Source organism: Salvelinus fontinalis, chromosome 17 (assembly GCF_029448725.1).
Source record: "Salvelinus fontinalis isolate EN_2023a chromosome 17, ASM2944872v1, whole genome shotgun sequence".
Classification (NCBI taxonomy): Eukaryota; Metazoa; Chordata; class Actinopteri; order Salmoniformes; family Salmonidae; genus Salvelinus; species Salvelinus fontinalis.
The window spans coordinates 32,526,662-32,543,948 of NC_074681.1; the positions used below are offsets into that span (position 1 = coordinate 32,526,662).

The window sequence follows — 17,287 nt, forward strand, 5'->3', positions numbered from 1 at the left end:
TCAAATTGCCAAAGGGTTTCCCAAACTCGGTCCTGTACGCCTGCAGTGTACGGCATTTTCACATTATTATAATGTATTCAACCTCTTGTCAAGTTGGTTGTTGATAATTGCTAGACAGACATGTTCAAGTCTTGCCATAACATTTCAAGCTGACTAAGTCAAGCTGTAACTAGGCCACTCAGTAACATTCACTGTCTTCTTCGTAAGCAACTCCAGTGTATATTTGGCCTGGTGTTTTAGGTTACCTAGGTGTCTGGCTAGACTGTAAACTCTCCTTCCAGACTCACATTAAGCATCTCCAATCCAAAGTCAAATCTAGAATTGGCTTCCTATTTCGAAACAAAACATCCTTCACTCATTCTGCCAAACATACCCTCATATAACTGACCATCCTACCGATCCTCGACTTCGGCGATGTCATTTACAAAATCGCCTCTACTCAATAAATTGGATGCAGTCTATCACAGTGCCATCCGTTTTGTCACCAAAGCCCCATATACTACCCACCACTGCGACCTGTACGCTCTCGTTGGCTGGCCGTCGCTTCATACTCGTCGCCAAACCCACTGGCTCCAGGTCATCTACAAGTCTTTGCTAGGTAAAGCCCTGCCTTATCTCAGCTCACTGGTCACCATAGCAGCACCCACCCGTAGCACACGCTCCAGCAGGTATATCTCACTGGTCACCCCCAATGCCAATTCCTCCTTTGGCCGCCTTTCCTTCCAGTTCTGTGCTGCCAATGACTGGAACGAACTGCAAAAATCACTGAAGCTGGAGACTCGTATGTCCCTCACTAGCTTTAAGCACCAGCTGTCAGAGCAGCTTACAGATCACTGCACCTGTACAAAGCCCATCCAACTCCCTCATCCCCATACTGTATTTATTTATGTTGCTCCTTTGCACCCCAGTATCTCTACTTGCACATTCATCTTCTGCACATCTATCACTCCAGTGTTTAATTGGTATATTTTAATTACTTCACCACTATGGCCTATTTATTGCCTTACCTCCCTTATCTTACTTCATTTACACATATTGTATATATACTTTTTCTACTGTATTATTGACTGTATGTTTGTTTATTCCATGTGTAACTCTGTGTTGTTGTATGTGTCGAACTGCTTTGCTTTGTCTTGGCCAGGTCGCAGTTGTAAATGAGAACTTGTTCTCAACTAGCCTACCTGGTTAAATAAAGGTAAAATGGTTATTGTCCTACTGAAAGGTGAATTTGTCTTCCAGTGTCTGTTGGAAAGCAGACTAAACCAGGTTATCCTCTAGGATTTTGCCTGTGCTTAGCTCTATTCAGTTTATTTTTATAGAAAAAAGACTCCCTAGTCCTTGCCGTTGACAAGCATACTCATAACATGATGCAGCCACCACCATGCTTGAAAATATGAAGCATTGTACGCAGTGAGTGTTGGATTTGCACCAAACATAACACTTTGTATTCAGGAGATGAAGTTAATTTCTTTGCCACATTTTTTGCAGTTTTACTTTGGTGACTTATTGCAAACAGGATGTCTGTTTTGGAATATATTTATTCTGTACAGGCTTCCTTCTGTTCACTTTGCCATTTAAGTTAGTATTGTGGAGTAAGTACAATGTTGTTGATCCATCCTCAGTTTTCTCACACAGCCATTTTTAAAGTCATTATTTGCCTTGTGGTGAAATCCCTGAGCAGTTTCCTTAATCTCCGGCAACTGAGTCAGGAAGGCCACCTGCATCTTTGTAGTGACTGGGTGCATTGATACACCATCCGACGTGTATTTAATAACTTCACCATGCTCAAAGGAATATTCAACGTCTGCTTGTTTTATTTTTACCAATCTACCAGTAGGTGCCCTTCTTTGTGATGCATTGGAAAACCTCTCTGGTCTTTGTAGTTGAATCTGTGTTTGAAATTCATTGCTCGACTGGGGTGTCTTACTGATGATTGTATGTGTAGGGTACAGAGCTGTGGTAGTCATTCAAAAATCATATTAAACACTATTATTGCACACAGAGTGAACGTATTTAGCCTTGCCATAAGAAAGGGTTTGAATGCCTATTGACCCGAGACATTTTGTATTAATTTGTCAAGTTTTCTAAAAACAACATTGCACTTTGACATTATGGGGTATAGTGACATATCTCAATTGAACCTATGAACCATAGTAGAAGTCTACCAAGGGCACAGCTGTTCAGGTGGCACAGCTTCATGGACAGGTGGTGCTCCTTTCACTCATCACCTCACACCATCCCTCTCTTTCCTCGACATCTCCTCCTGAGGTTACTTCTTTAGGATAGTAATCATTGGCAAACCTTATTCTGAATCGGAACTAATACTTCCTCAATATTAAACCCCGCCCCACAGGGCTATTCTGGCAGATCCTTCCCTCATCACAATTCAGACCCAATGGAGTTCAGCCCTGCACCAGTTTAATTATAGGACTGAATATGAGTGGGTAGAGTGGTGATTTGTTGACCGACCTCAGTATGGCAAATCTCCTTGGCTGTTATTAAGGCAGGCTAGATAGGCTCTCTGTTGAAGTAAGTTTCATGAACTACCCCATTTAAAGTAGAGGCTGACTTCCTACAGTCTGAAGCCAAATGGCCTCTCTCTTGAAATCCTTCTCCAGCCTCAGTCATTCTCACTTACCCTTGTTTTACGGGCAGTTGTCTGCTTGGTGGTTGTTCAGCTGTTTCTGCACCAATAGAACTGAACCTTTCTGTATCACACCGGTCTCTCTCTGTGTTATCACGTCTATCAAACACCTGGGAAATGAAAGGAAGGGGCTGTGGATTGATTATTCACTGATTACATTTCCTCATGTTGTGATGCACATCTGTTGTTGGCAATTCTTATACTAATGTTAGAATCTAAGTTCTGGTGCTGATCCAGTTGGACACAGCATACACTACCGTTCCAAAGTTTGGGGTCACTTAGAAATGTCCTTGTTTTTGAAAGAAAAGCTATTTTTTGGGGTCCATTCAAACAACAACAAATTGATCAGACATACAGTGTAGACATTGTTAATGTTGTAAATGACTATTGTTTCTGGAAACGGCAGATTTTTTAAAGGGAATATCTACATAGGTATCATAGTCACACCAGTCTCAAAGTCAACAGTGAAGAGGCGACTCCGGGATGCTGGCCTTCTAGGCAGAGTTGCAAAGAAAAAGCCATATCTCAGACTGGCCAATAAAAAGTAAAGATTAAGATGCCCTAAAGAACACAGAGACACTGGACAGAGGAACTCTCCCTAGAAGGCCAGCATCTCGGAGTCGCCTCTTACCTGTTGTTGAGACTGGTGTTTTGCCGGTACTATTTAATGAAGCTGCCATTTGAGGACTTGTGAGGCGTCTATTTCTCAAACTAGACACTCTAGTGTACTTGTCCTCTTTCTAAGTTGTGCACCGGGGCCTCCTACACCTCTTTCTGTTCTGGTTAGAGCCAGTTAGAGCTGTTCTGTGAAGGGAGTAGTACACAGCGTTCTACGAGATCTTCAGTTTCTTGGCAATTTCTCGCATGGAATAGCCTTAATTTCCAAGCCTAAACTTGGATTAGCTAGCACAACGTGCCATTGGAACCCAGGAGTGATGGTTGCTGATAATGGGCCTCTGTACGCCTATGTAGATATTCCATAAAAAATCTGCCGTTTCCAGCTACAATAGTCATTTACAACAATAACAATGTCTACACTGTATTTCTGATCAATTTTATGTTATTTTAATGGACATAAAATGTGCTTTTCTTTCAAGAACAAGGACATTTTTCAATGACCCCAAACATTTGAATGGTAGTGAACATCTCTCTCTCCCTCTCTACTGCACCTGCTGTCTCGACCTCTGAATGCTCGACTATGAAAAGCCAACTGACATTTACTCCTGAGTCGCTGATCTGGTGCACCCTCTACAACCACTGTGATTATTATTTGACCCTGCTGGTCATCTATGAATGTTTGAACATCTTGAACAACGGTCTGGTCTTAATGGCCATGTAGTGCTATAATCTCCACCCGGCACAACCAGAAGAGGACTGGCCACCACTCAGAGCCTGGTTCCTTTCTAGGTTTCTTCCTAGGTTTCTTCCTTTCTAGGGAGTTCTTCCCTAGCCGCTGTGCATCTGCATTGCTTGCTGTTTGGGGTTCTAGTCTGGGTTTCTGTATAAGCTCTTTGACAACTGCTGATGTAAAAAGGGCTTTATAAATACATTTGATTTGATTTGACAACTAAAACAAGCCCATATTTATAATATCTGACTAGGCGGAGTCATCTCCTTGTATGTCTAAGATAAACAGTCATTCACTGTTGCTGAGCAAGAATTGTTCCTCGAATGGTGGTGTCGTGGCCCAGCCTGAGCCCAGAACCTTCTTGGTCAGGGATGTGTGTTTTGTGAGAAGTATTCAGTTAGTGTTGTTAGATGGGCCCCTCTGGCACCTCTCCCAGAGCTTTTATTTGTTCTTCTCCAACTGTTGTCCTCACACCACCACCTCGATGTAGAGGTCCACATCGCTCCTTGCCCTAGTTCCACAGAGACGAGCCTAGCTTATCAGGAGCTGAGACTCAACTGTTGCCCTTTACCTACTTCCTTAGAAATAATCACATACAGAAATGCAAGAACATGTCTGGACGGATGGACACTTTCTGTCCTTCCCCTTATCTCTGCAATAATGCACACATCCTAACCAATTATTATTGCTACTCAGAAGCTGCTATGCAGTTATAAACGGGCTCATGTAATTCAAATGGGCTCAAGTGAGTTTCCAACACCACTAAAGGGATGGTTTTCCCAGATCCAAATTCTGGACTAAAAAAATGCTATTTCAATGGAGAATCTCCATTGAGAATACTTCTTCGTCTTACTAGGCATAATCTGTCAAGGAAGCAGTCCCTGTAGTTCAAATCAATGATATAGGAGATTCTAAGTGCAAACAATGAGGGCATCCACACCATAGAGATCCTGTCATTTCTACTGATACGATGGAATTCTATGGTCCGTACACATTCAACCCCACTTCCTCCTCAGTCATGTGTGTTTAAAGGTGACATAGTCAGCAAATGGCCTATTTGTCCATTAAACAGCAGTGTGTCCGATTGACACCTGAGGGAAATGTCACTGTGCTGCTGCTCTCCTGTGGGGGGAATGTTGACAGCCGGTGTCTTAACTGCTATTGGAAATCCATGGTCATTTTTCTAGCTAGCCGTGGTCGTGGTGGTGCTGCGGCTAATGTTAGCACCAGGCTAGCCTGCCTCTACCGGGCTGCCTGTCCCTCACGGAGGGGATTATTGTTATCTATAAATTAAGCTCTCATTGTTGCTGCTATCCTACAGCGAGCGTGAAAGGGCAATAATGGGGTTGTGGCATTGAGCTAGTTCAAACTCTTTAAAGATTTAAGATTCAAGATTTAATCCCAATGTACCAAAGGGAGAATTCCGTCTCATACTGCACCTTCCCACTATAATGATTGTTTCTTCCAATATGTCATGTATTGACTGTACCTGTCTTCTCACCCATCTATGTAGCTGGAGGCCCCTGGGAGCCCCCTGGGACCGGAGCAGACCCTCCTGAACTCCTCCCTGCTGGACGACCGGGAGCGTCGTATCTCCCACTCCCTGTATGGGGGCATAGAGGGCCTGGACGACAACCTGATGCCACAGCAGGCTCTGATGGGCAGGATGATGGGTGAGTCAGGTGACCCCATAGATACAGATGGAGGACTCTAGATGGATACAACCCGTTTTAGCATGGACATTGGCAAAGTTGAGTCTTATGTCTTACTCTATGGGTGACTCACTATATCAGGGGTAGGCAACTAGATTAAGCCGCGGGACATTTTTGTAAGAGCGGATGGTTCGGGCGCAACATAATTATAGTCATTTGTACACTGCAAATTGACTACAACTAAGCCCAAAAAGAGATTGTATTTGAAAATAACAATCATTTCATACCTTGAATACAGTGAGACACGATCACGTCTTTTTTTTATTCGTGGAAATACTTTCTTAAATAAAACCCATTTTTGGCTCAATTCCTGGTGATTTAAGTCTTTTTTTTACCCAAAACTAAAATAGCCCCCAATTTTGGTTTATTAAAAACTTTGGGGGGGACCCCAAAAACTCCCTGGCGGGATGGTGTTGGACCGTCCGTCTGTTGCTGACCCCTGCCCTATAGCTTCTCACACCCTGCTGGGTTAGCACCACACCTATCTGCCATTCACACTCTACAAACTGGAACCTAACACTTTTCATAACAGCCAATTAACACCTGAGCCAAGTTCAGATAATGTGCTATTGTTATTGGAACAACAAGGGCCAAATAATTAAAACTAAGAACTAATAAGACCCCATTTCTGATGACTCCTACTGATAAAAAGTATTCACTTTTAACCATTTTATATACTAGAGAAGGTGGACCATGAGTGGGCTGGAATAGGTGCACCACTACCTCGTGTTGTAACATCTGGCCTTGCGGCTGGCTGGTTGCCATCTAAAGTCTATGATTGATTGAATCTCTGCCGCTCAGTTGTGGCCCCACCGTTAAAATCCCTGCCTGCCGTCTTGTCTCGCTGTTTGTCAGACCAAGGCCCTTACACACACACACACACACACACACACACACACACACACACACACCTGGTCTTCTCTCTCGGGGTCGGCCTGGGGCTCTGTCAGAGCAGGCAAACTCCAAACAGAGAGCTCAGGGATTCACAGAGAACACACACACCCGCGCACCACTGAATCAATCAGAAGGTGCGCTGCACCATACAAGGGCCCCTGAGCTGTAAATCATACGCAACCTTTTCCTTGACATTTTCCGAGACATTAAGATCAGCTGAAAGTTGAATGGAAACTCAAAGCACAGTCAGTTACGCCATTTCCTGTGTTGACAAACCTAATCGTCACAGATCAAATAATCCACTGTAAAAACACATGTGGACCGCAGGGGGAGGTACTACTTTCTCTATTGGAGTAGCCCTAAACCGAATGTTGTTCTTACATTGCCATCACTCTCATCTATATAGATAGCGTATGAGACCCATTATTAGGTTGTTACATCACTCTGCGTCCATCCACTTCCTTGATCAGTTTTTTCACTGTGAGTCTGTTGCAGGATATCTACATCCTGATACAGTCTAATGTATCCTAAGCAGGGTTGTTGTTGCACTGTCAGCCCATTTTAACATCAGAACAATGACCTGAATGTAATCTTTAGAGGCAGAGCATGTAACTGTTGACGTTCCAGGATTAAAGTGTCACCAAATGTTCATTGTGAACCATTAAACAACAGCTTGACGGTTATGTCTTAGATTTTCATCTTGGTTGCGTGACTCACTTGTGTGCCTTAATTTGAGTCATTCTGGTTAGAAAATCCCCAATTCCCATGGTTCATCGAACGCTGAGTGTATTTCTTCATTATGTCTTTGCATACCTAAAGAACTCAAAGCAGTTAGGAATTGTCTGTCAGGCTTTGTGTCAATGTCCGATTTAAAGTGGTTGGAATAAAGTTAAAGTCGTTTATAAACAGTATTGGGTAGTAACGGATTACATGCAACAGGGATTACCTAATTGTAATCAGCCCGGATGACTTAAAAAAAATTGTTAAACAGCTGATTACGTTTAATATTACTTCAACTAATATCAATAAGAACATTTGATACCACTTTGGCAGCCTTGCTGTCATTTCGTGCACCCACAGGACTTCTCACATGCACTCAACTCGGCAAAATGTTGTCTAGTTGATCGCCCTCAAGGGTGGATGGCTTCTTTTTGGATTCCAGTTGATTGAATGAGTAGGTAAGGCTGCCAAACCATTTAAACCTGACCCACTGGTCAGTCATACAGTTGTCTGGACTCCATAGAGTTCTGCCTACTGCTTTGTAGCGTATTTACAGTGCACTTTCTGATTGTGCAAAATGTCAAACCATGAATGCGGGAAAAACAGTTATAACAGTTGTTAATGTTGAGAAGAAGATGCTTCTCTGTAGGTTGACATTTTATTCATCAACTCTTATATTGAACGAAGGGGCTGTCGGCCGTTCACTGTGAGTGTAAAGGCCTATACATGACATGCTGTTAGATATAGGCCTATACATGACATGTGCTGTTAGATATAGGCCTATACATGACATGTGCTGTTAGATATAGGCCTATACATGACATGTGCTGTTAGATATAGGCCTATACATGACATGTGCTGTTAGATATAGGCCTATACATGACATGTGCTGTTAGATATAGGCCTATACATGAAATGTGCTGTTAGATATAGGCCTATACATGACATGTGCTGTTAGATATAGTCCTGTCAATTACATGGCAAACAATCAGCAATAATTAGGCTATATTTAGAGTTGGCAAACTAACCACCACCTCAGGTGGTGAATTAGTCCCACATGAATTATCCTAATGTGATATTTCTAAATGTGATATCTCTAAATAAAATAAAAAAGTGGCGCTTTCATTACTCTGACGTTCTTTCTTGCACTGTACCCAATGATTTATCAAAACTTACTTGATAGGTCGGTGTCCTGGATGTGGTGTTACAGACTTGTTTATTGCGTTATGTACACACTGTATTAGCATACTTATGAAATGCACATTGTTATATTTGGTCACATGTTTATTTTCCCTCAACTCCAACCTCATCTGATGCGTAATACAGATGTGGGTAGAGCAATGTCTACATAAGGGTGCAAATTATAAACATTCACAAAAGCTCTGATGCGTAAAGTCTGATAAAGAGCAGTGTGCGGGTTTCTTATTTTTTCCTCATATGCCTGGGTGTTTAAAGTCATTACGTTACTCATTTTGAGTAATCCAGAGGATTACGTTACTGATTACTTTATTTTCCATGTAACTGTAATCAGTAACTAATTACAAGTAATCCACCCAACCCTGTATATAAACCCGTATTTAATTCACTGGCGTCGTTTAACAGAGGATGAAGAACGGTGGTTGAATTCCAAATGGCACCCTATTCCCAAAAGTAGTGCACTATCAAGGGAATAAGGTGCAATTTGAGAAACAGACAGCGAATAAAATATTTTCAATGCAGTTCAACTATTCCCCTCCGTTACACTTTCAAATCCCTCTCCTCCCACAGTGCTTATGAACTATTAAAGGGAGAGTTCACCCAAATTACTATCCCTTTAATAATTACGTTTTTCCCTAAAAGAGTTTTGGAAGACACCCTTATCTCTATCTGTTGTGTAGACTAACTTAGATGTAATGGCAAAATGTAGATTTCATCATAAATGGACATACCCAAAAGTAACTGCTGTTCATGTGTAATTATATGACTCTGACTTGCCAAAACTTGGACTGTTTGGAAAGAAGACATGTGGGAGATTATGAGGAAATGATCAGAAGATAGATAGCAGTCACATAGTTAACAATACACAAGATCAGAGTCACACAAAATAACCGTTTTTATTGTATTTTGAAAGTAATCTTTCATTGACAAGCTATAAGTAAATGATTGATTCCCAGAGCTGGAAACACATCAGATGGCTTCCACAATATGTGAACAATATCAACAACAAAAAAATGGGATTGATAGACCTATCAACTAGAAATGGGCAGATGTTTTAGTAAGTGGTGTCAGGTGTGTTCACGTGACATTTCCAAGTGTCCCTAAACCTTTCCAAGTGACATATGTCTGTAAATTAGGTCATTTCAGTGCTATTACATATTTGCAATCCCTAAATGCTATTTGCTCAGTACAAAAACACAACATCAACCTCTCTCAAACATTGTGGTGGTGTCGGGGGACATACAGGGGATAACCAAGTGTTTTCATCATATTTTGTCATGCGCAAAGATAGTCACTCGATGGACATTCGATGTTGCCATTAAGTCATACTGTTATCATCAGATAACATCCAGCAATAGGCTAGTTTTGTTCCTACCAACCTAAGGATTAATTTCATACCCCCCTTGTAGCTATAGCTCAAACACAGGCCAAATCGAAGCTTACCTTGTAAGATGTTTGGTGAACACATTGTGTAAAATGAACATTTTAACTCTGAGCTGGTGATCAATAGCGGTAGGTCACAGGCAGACAAATAAGACATCCTCATGATCTGTGGAGTCCCGGCTTTCAGTGTGAATCAACGTATTCCGTGTTTATTTTGATTATGCTTCACAATGCTAACCAAAATGTAGGTAGCAGCCATCTTGAAGTGAGTTCATTGGCTCGGCCTGCTAAATACATTTGTATGCACATATATGGTAGTAAGTCACACCAATGATTTTAAGGCGCAGATCAATAGCCAAGATACTCCACTTTCTGCAGACACCCTGCTTTTCCAGATAGGGGATACCGTTCTCATACCAGACTGAATTGAAGACAAAAATCCATTAGGGTCCCCAAATATGGGGACTTTACATTTAAGGGGTTTTAAACAGTGTCTGTCACACTTCGTCTCCTATCCAATGTCTGTCCATGTCATAGATTCAGACAGGGAGTTATTTTGAGATCAAATGAGCTTGGCACAGTTATACCTATCCCGCTCCTCGTTGTACCATCACCCCTGGTTACAGAGAAAACAAAGTATCCGTTCTGTCTATTAGATTACACAAACAAGTATGGCACTAGACAGGGCATTACTTACAATTTCATATGTCATAGATTAGATTAAGTTTTTTAACCAAATGTTTTATTAGACGATGTTAGTGTGATGTTACATTACAATACTGTGTATCAATTCATGTGAACTGGAAAACCGAAGTGAACTGTAATCGTAGAGATTAAAATTTCAGCCGACAATAAATCACCAGGCTGAAAATGTAGGCTGAACATTTTATTTTCATTCATCTCTATGATTACAGTTAACTTCAGCTTTCCAATTCACATGAATTGATATATAGATTATAATACTCATACTTTAACAGTTTTAAGTGTTTTGTTGTTCCCCAGGTCACTGTGAGTCTCATTGTTTGAAAATCACTGTTTTTCAAATGTTTCAACGTTTGATGATGTCATCGGGTAGAACTTTTTAACGTTATATTTTTTTCTACAGTACGTTGAAATGTGCATATGTACACACTGGTTTGGTGCTGGTGATTATGAATATGAGGTTGAAAAGGGGGAGTTGCCCTTTTAAGCATAAACACTCTTACATAAAGGTTAGCAATAAGTTAGTTATAGTAAATTATCTTCATGTGGATAAAAAATAAATAAACTAGAATCTAACTTAACCATCATAATAGGGATACATTGTCATAACGTTTTGTGAATTATTTTGACGTCAAACATTTACCTCTAGTTATATTTGCAGTTTACTTTTATTGCCATTACGTTTGGAATATTGAGCACCCCCCCTCTGGTGACATTATTGGACTAGTCCCTCTCAGTGGTGTAATAAGCCATTTGCTCATGAGATTTGGTAATACCGATTTCCGTCTTGGTACCGCAATATATGGTACCATCTAGCTCTGGCAACATCATCGTTGGAGTAGTCCCCTCCAGTGGTTTTCACATCCACCTCCTTATATGAATGGATATTTTCAACCCCCACATTGTAGGCTGCTATTCCTCCTTTCAGATTCCTCTCTCTGTTCCAGTTGAACTTTTCCTTTATCTTATCGATGAATTCAATGAGATACCCTGGTGGCTTCTTCAAGATGTTCCTCACTGTCCCATTCCCCCTTAGGATTCAGGTGTTTTCCACCGCTTGGGGTAATGTCAATGTGCATAAGCCCAAAGGCCCATTCCATAGTCCCCCCAGCCTGGTTTGGGGGTCTGTGGCCCTTATTGCTCTCCCACCCGCTCTCCCAGCTCTCGAGATGATGCCACAGATTATAGCTGGGTGTATATCACACTTTATCGACGATGTCCTTGTACTTCGTCATGTCATCCAGATCATCCCCTTGCCATTTTGCCAGATGCGTCCTCCCCTGCAGTGTAGTGGTTTGCTCCTTCTGTCTCCCTTGAGGCACCAGTAGTTTCAACCAGCATAATCTCTCCGTGACGAGAGTTTATTAACCACCCTAAGGCTCTGTACAACAAAGGCAGAGTTGAAATATGGCTGACTTCTTCATTCAGTCGCACGGCTTTCTTCCGTGTAGCCAAGTGGTCGCCTCAGTTGAATGTGCGTTGACAGTATGCACACCCGCCTTCATTTTTTTTATTATAGAGTAGACCTACCTGGATTGCTGTTCTTCTATTGGTTTGGGGAGTACGCATGATTTCCAGGAAACCGTTGCTCAGTTCATATAAGCCAAGCCCAATATGGGAATAGCTGAAATTGAACCACGACTGTGCAAGGTATAAAAACACAACCCAGGCTTGTTGCATTATTTTTGCTTCAGTAGTCGTCTATTGGCCAGGAGATACTGTGCTGCTTTCAGATTACATGCCGTCTGTCATTTCAGACTGAATTACAGACGGCATGAACACCGTCGGCTTGCTGGTTTGAAAAACATGCTATTTTACATCCAAAATTCAAAACCGAATAAGTACATCACTTTGAACCTCAATGCTTTTTTAGCTAGACTCTGTGATGTTGCTTGCCCCTGAGAATACAATGGCAAAATGAGTTAAAGTTGTATTGTTTTAGTTAAGACTAGCTTTGATCGGGGCTAACAAAGGTTTTGTCTTTGCCGGATTTCTCTGATCACTTTCCCATTGTTGTGCAGACCTTCCCCACTGCTATGACAATTAGCTACAGAGGATAAGAGACTTCAATAAATTATTCTCTTCTTTAGGCAACGGCTCGTTTTTTCAAGAAGTGCACTGAAGGCAATTCCCCTGCTTTGCTAATTAGGCAGGTGGACTTGGACAGTGGAAAAATAACCTTCTCTCTTCTGCATCCCTCTTCTCTCGCCCAATTATTCTCACCTCTCGCCATCTCTCATTTCATCCGGCCTGCCTGCCTTTCTACTTCTCGGCTATTACATCCTGCTCCTCTTCTAAATTCACCGGTCTGTTTCCACATAGTCTCTGATAATTGCTTTTATTGAAGACAAGACAATTCTGTAAAGAAGCTGGAACTATTGTTCCTTTGCCCCAATGTCTGATTGTATTAGGGCTAGTGTAAACAGCCTTCATTTGAAGGGAATCCCACCAAGTCAGGAGCTGTGAGTTCTGTTCACCTGTCAGCACCATTGTTGTTGGTAGAAGAGTGACCTTGGCTTGGTCCACCAAATAAGTTAGAGGCTCTAATGGCACCCTATTCACTTTATAGTGCATTACCTTTTACCGGAGCCCTATGGGCCCTGGTCAGAAGTAGTGCACTATAAAGGGAATAGGGTGACATTTGTTACCCATAATAACACTCTTACGTATGGATGGATGTCCATCCAGAAAGTTGATTTGCTTCTAGAAAAAAAGCATGAATGAAAGTTGATTTATTCATTGGGTTACTCAGTGCTTGCCACCCTCATTTAAACTCATCTGCCATGGCATTTACTTAAAGAACCATAGAACCATTCTCAGTGTCCATTGGTCTGTCAAGGGACAGTGTGTGTGTGTGTGGGCTGAGAGAGAAATGTCCCCTACTGGGTTTGAGGGCTCACCGACACCACAGAGTTCCCTGAAAAGACACATAGCAGGGGTAGGGACTAGAGACCACAGGATCAACAACACACTACATATACACAGACACACACACACACACACACACACACACACACACACACACACACACACACACACACTCGGCTCTATTAAGATTGGTCACGGCCTGAACTTTAAGCACACTACTATTCATCCAGCCATGCAAGTTGGCCGGGCAGTTGGATCTGTGGATGTAATTGGTACCACACATACTCAGTGTGAAAGGCTATGAGAAACAACACTAACGCTAGCCTCAGGTCCTGGGTAGAAAGTCCTGTTCTCCTGCCATGAGACCCAAACACATTCCTAACACAAATGGACTTTTCTCTCCGTTATTGTGTAGGGCTCTTATACAGCATAGAAACCATCCTTCTATAGACAGTCAGTTACCCACAAAGACAGATTAAGGATAGTGTTGCAGAAAGTCCTGCATTGCATATCAATGTGGTTTTAAATCCCTCAATTGGATACAAAGAAATGGGACTTTTCACTCCGTGAGCGTGCCAAAGAAAGTAGTTGTCTTTTTCACAATGGTGCAGCTTGCATTAATCACACTCTAATGACTCTTAGGAATGTCATGACAGATGCTGATTGAGAATTTCAGTCTGGGTCTGCTTTTAAATTCAACAATTATTGTGGCAAGTTAGTTATGTTGCTATATCAAAGGATCAAATGTCCAATAAATATCAAATAAATATATCAAATGTCAAATGAGTATTAAATTAACGCTTTAAATGTGTGTGTATATGAGCAAGGCAGTTAACCCACTGTTCCCCAGGTGCCGTGGATGTGGATTAAGGCAGCCCCCCGCACTTCTCTGATTCAGAGGGGTTGGGTTAAATGCGGAAGACACATTTCAGTTGAAGCCATTCAGTTGGACAACTGACTAGGTATCCCCCTTTCCCCTTGTTGTGTAATGCAATGGTCCCCAACCGGTCGATCGCAATAGACTGGTCGATCTCCAAGACGTTTCTAGTTGGTCACCAAACATTTCTGTACAAAAAACAATGTTAAAAGCCTTGCATTCCTGTGTTTTGTATTTGTTTTGTGCTGTTGGCAGTTTGTGCACTATTTTTGATTTATTTAACATTTTATTTAACTAGGCAAGTCAGTTAAGAACAAATTCTTATTTACAATGATGGCCTATGCCGGCCAAACCCTAACCTGGACGATGCTGGGCCAATTGTGCGCCACCCTATGGGACAGCCTGGAATCAAACCAGGGTCTGTAGTGACACCTCTAGCTCTGAGATGCAGTGCCTTAGACCGCTGCGCCACTCGGGAGCCCACTTGATTCAGCAGCTCCAGCACCGTGAAGGCAAAGTGTTCACATTTTGATCCATTTCAAGTGTCTGAAAGTAGAACTCCACCTACCCAGCAGGGCCAGAGATCAAATCAAGTTCTACCTACCTACAGGATAGGCCTACCGCTGGCCAATTAGATAACTTCGATCACCGTGTCTGCACAGTTTCCAAGAGCAATAGACTGTCAAAAGAAACCTTGAACGCAGTGAACTTGATACTGTAACATTTCATAACATATGAAACCATCACTAGAGAGACTCAGCAACAAATACAGGGGTGGGGGGGAGATCAGTCCGGCTTTAAACTTACTCTTGAAACTTGTGATAGTAGAAAATAAAAGTTGCAATTTCGAAATTTGCTAGTGCTTCATCAGTTCCTCTTGTATTGTTATTTGTTGCATACCTTAGAGATCTATTGCACGAAAATGTACTTTAAAACTGCAAAATGTTAACAGCACACCATGGCAAAATGTGTAGAATTTCAGGAAATAAGCTTTAAACCTGCAAAATTCTCTACACCAACAAGAGAGGTGTGAACTGTCATGAACAGTGCCTGTGGCCATAGAAATGGACATGGCACGTGCGCAGTAGGGGGGTGTTCCCCAATGCTGGAAGGTGGGCCCCCGAGTGAAAAAGTTTGGGAACCCCTGCCCTACTGCACAAACCTAATTGGTACAATACAGAACTGTTTTTAATTGCTTAATGTTGCATAGGCTTATGTTTTTTAAGTCATGTTTAATAAAACCTCTTCTCCTCCATGTTGTCCTACAGGTAACTACCAGCTCTCCCCTACGGTCAACATGCCCCAGGACGACACTGTCATCATCGAAGACGATCGGCCACCTGTACTTCCTGCCCACCTCTCTGACCAATCGTCTTCCAGTTCCCATGACGACATGGGATTCCATGTGGAGGTCCCTCCAACTTGGGCCAAAGATATTCCAATTCAGAATGAGAGGTGAGAGCAGAGGACAATCCCAAATGTCACCCTAATCCCTACATAGTGCACTACTTTGAAAATGGGCCCTGGTCAAAAGTAGTTCACTTCATAGGGAATAGGGTGTCTTTCCTAGCAGCCTCACACACTGCTCCTTCTAGTAGCTCCCTGTGAAACTGTTTATCAACTGTTAATGTATCAGACTTGACACTCCTTGTTTTGACGTTATTTTTATTGAAGATTACATCGTTTTTTTAATAAAAAACTAAAAAACAAGGTCTGGCAGGTACAGCACATATCATCATACTTTCATCAGATTAGTTACAGTAACATTTTTGAATTCAACAATTTTCAAGTACGAAACCGATTTTTCCCAGTATTCCTGACCTCTCTCCTCATGACTTCTTAAAACAAAAGGTCGTACGCTCCATATAATGTTTCTTTGAAAATGGTCTTTTTGAAGCCATTTCCGAGTGACAGCCTTTTTACTGGATGCCAGTAGGACCTTCAACAGGTACTTTTCTCTATTGTGTCATTTATCAGGTATTTCACCCAAATACAAAGAAATGAATGCTTGTTCTATGTCAAAACCCATAATTTTTCCAATGTTAGGTCCTATTTCTCCCCAGTAAGTTTCAATGTGTGATCATCATTCTCTCCAACAAGGGTGTTGGGAGCCAGTCTGTTTTCATTTCAGTTTAAGTGTTATGAAGAAACGTATAACAATCTTCCAAAAGAATTCTCTCCAAGTCCTTGAGTCGGTAGAGCTTAATTGAGTCTCAGATATGTTCAACCTTGTTTCATCAGTTATTCAATGTTAAGTTCCTCCTCCCATTTCTGTTTAATATAGTCTGTAGAGTGTTTCTTTGAAGATAAAATATCCAAGTCAAGACTTGAAATAGTTTGTTTTAAATACTCCCCGAGTTGTATGCGTTGGTGAATTATTTGGTCCATTTCTGAGGTGCCTGAGGGTCAATCAGTTTTATATCTTTTAAAAAGTAGTATCGAACCTGTAGGTACCTCTGCAGGTTGCAGTTGTAAATGAGAACTTGTTCTCAACTGGCCTACCTGGTTAAATAAAGGTGAAATAAAACAAAATAAAAACCTGTGAAAATCTTGTTTATCCAAGCCATGTTTTTTTACTTAGGTCCTGGAAGTTCTCTAGAAAATGATGTGATGCCTTTTTGCCTCCACAGCAGGAGTGAAGCTGGGGTCCAATGCGGGCCAGCTCAGCAGTTTGACCTCTGTCTCAACCGTGTCTTAAGAGAAATGAATCCACTCATTTGTGTCTGTATGTTTCTATTACCATGTCCTTATTACCTAAAACGGACTGTACGGGTATCTCTGTCAAAGTATTCTCAATGGCTTTCCATTTGGATTCGTATTCTGAATTGCACAAACACACAAGGTCTCAGTTGATTGGGTGGACCCAAAATAATATTTTAATCTTGGTAAGGTCATACCCCCCCCCCCCCCCCCGTTGTTTGGTAATTGTAATGTTGTTGGTC

General features: G+C 41.7%; 1 protein-coding gene across 4 annotated transcripts in view; it reads left to right on the forward strand.

The window, feature by feature from the left end:
- Window positions 1-17,287, forward strand: part of LOC129814175 (partitioning defective 3 homolog) — a gene marked incomplete at its 5' end in the record, with an annotated part of 196,098 nt that overhangs the window by 99,935 nt on the left and 78,876 nt on the right. For all 4 annotated transcript variants that reach the window (XM_055867063.1, XM_055867065.1, XM_055867064.1 and 1 more), the window contains 2 exon segments: window positions 5,506-5,665; window positions 15,614-15,800. In XM_055867063.1, coding sequence (XP_055723038.1) covers window positions 5,506-5,665; window positions 15,614-15,800 — 347 coding nt within the window.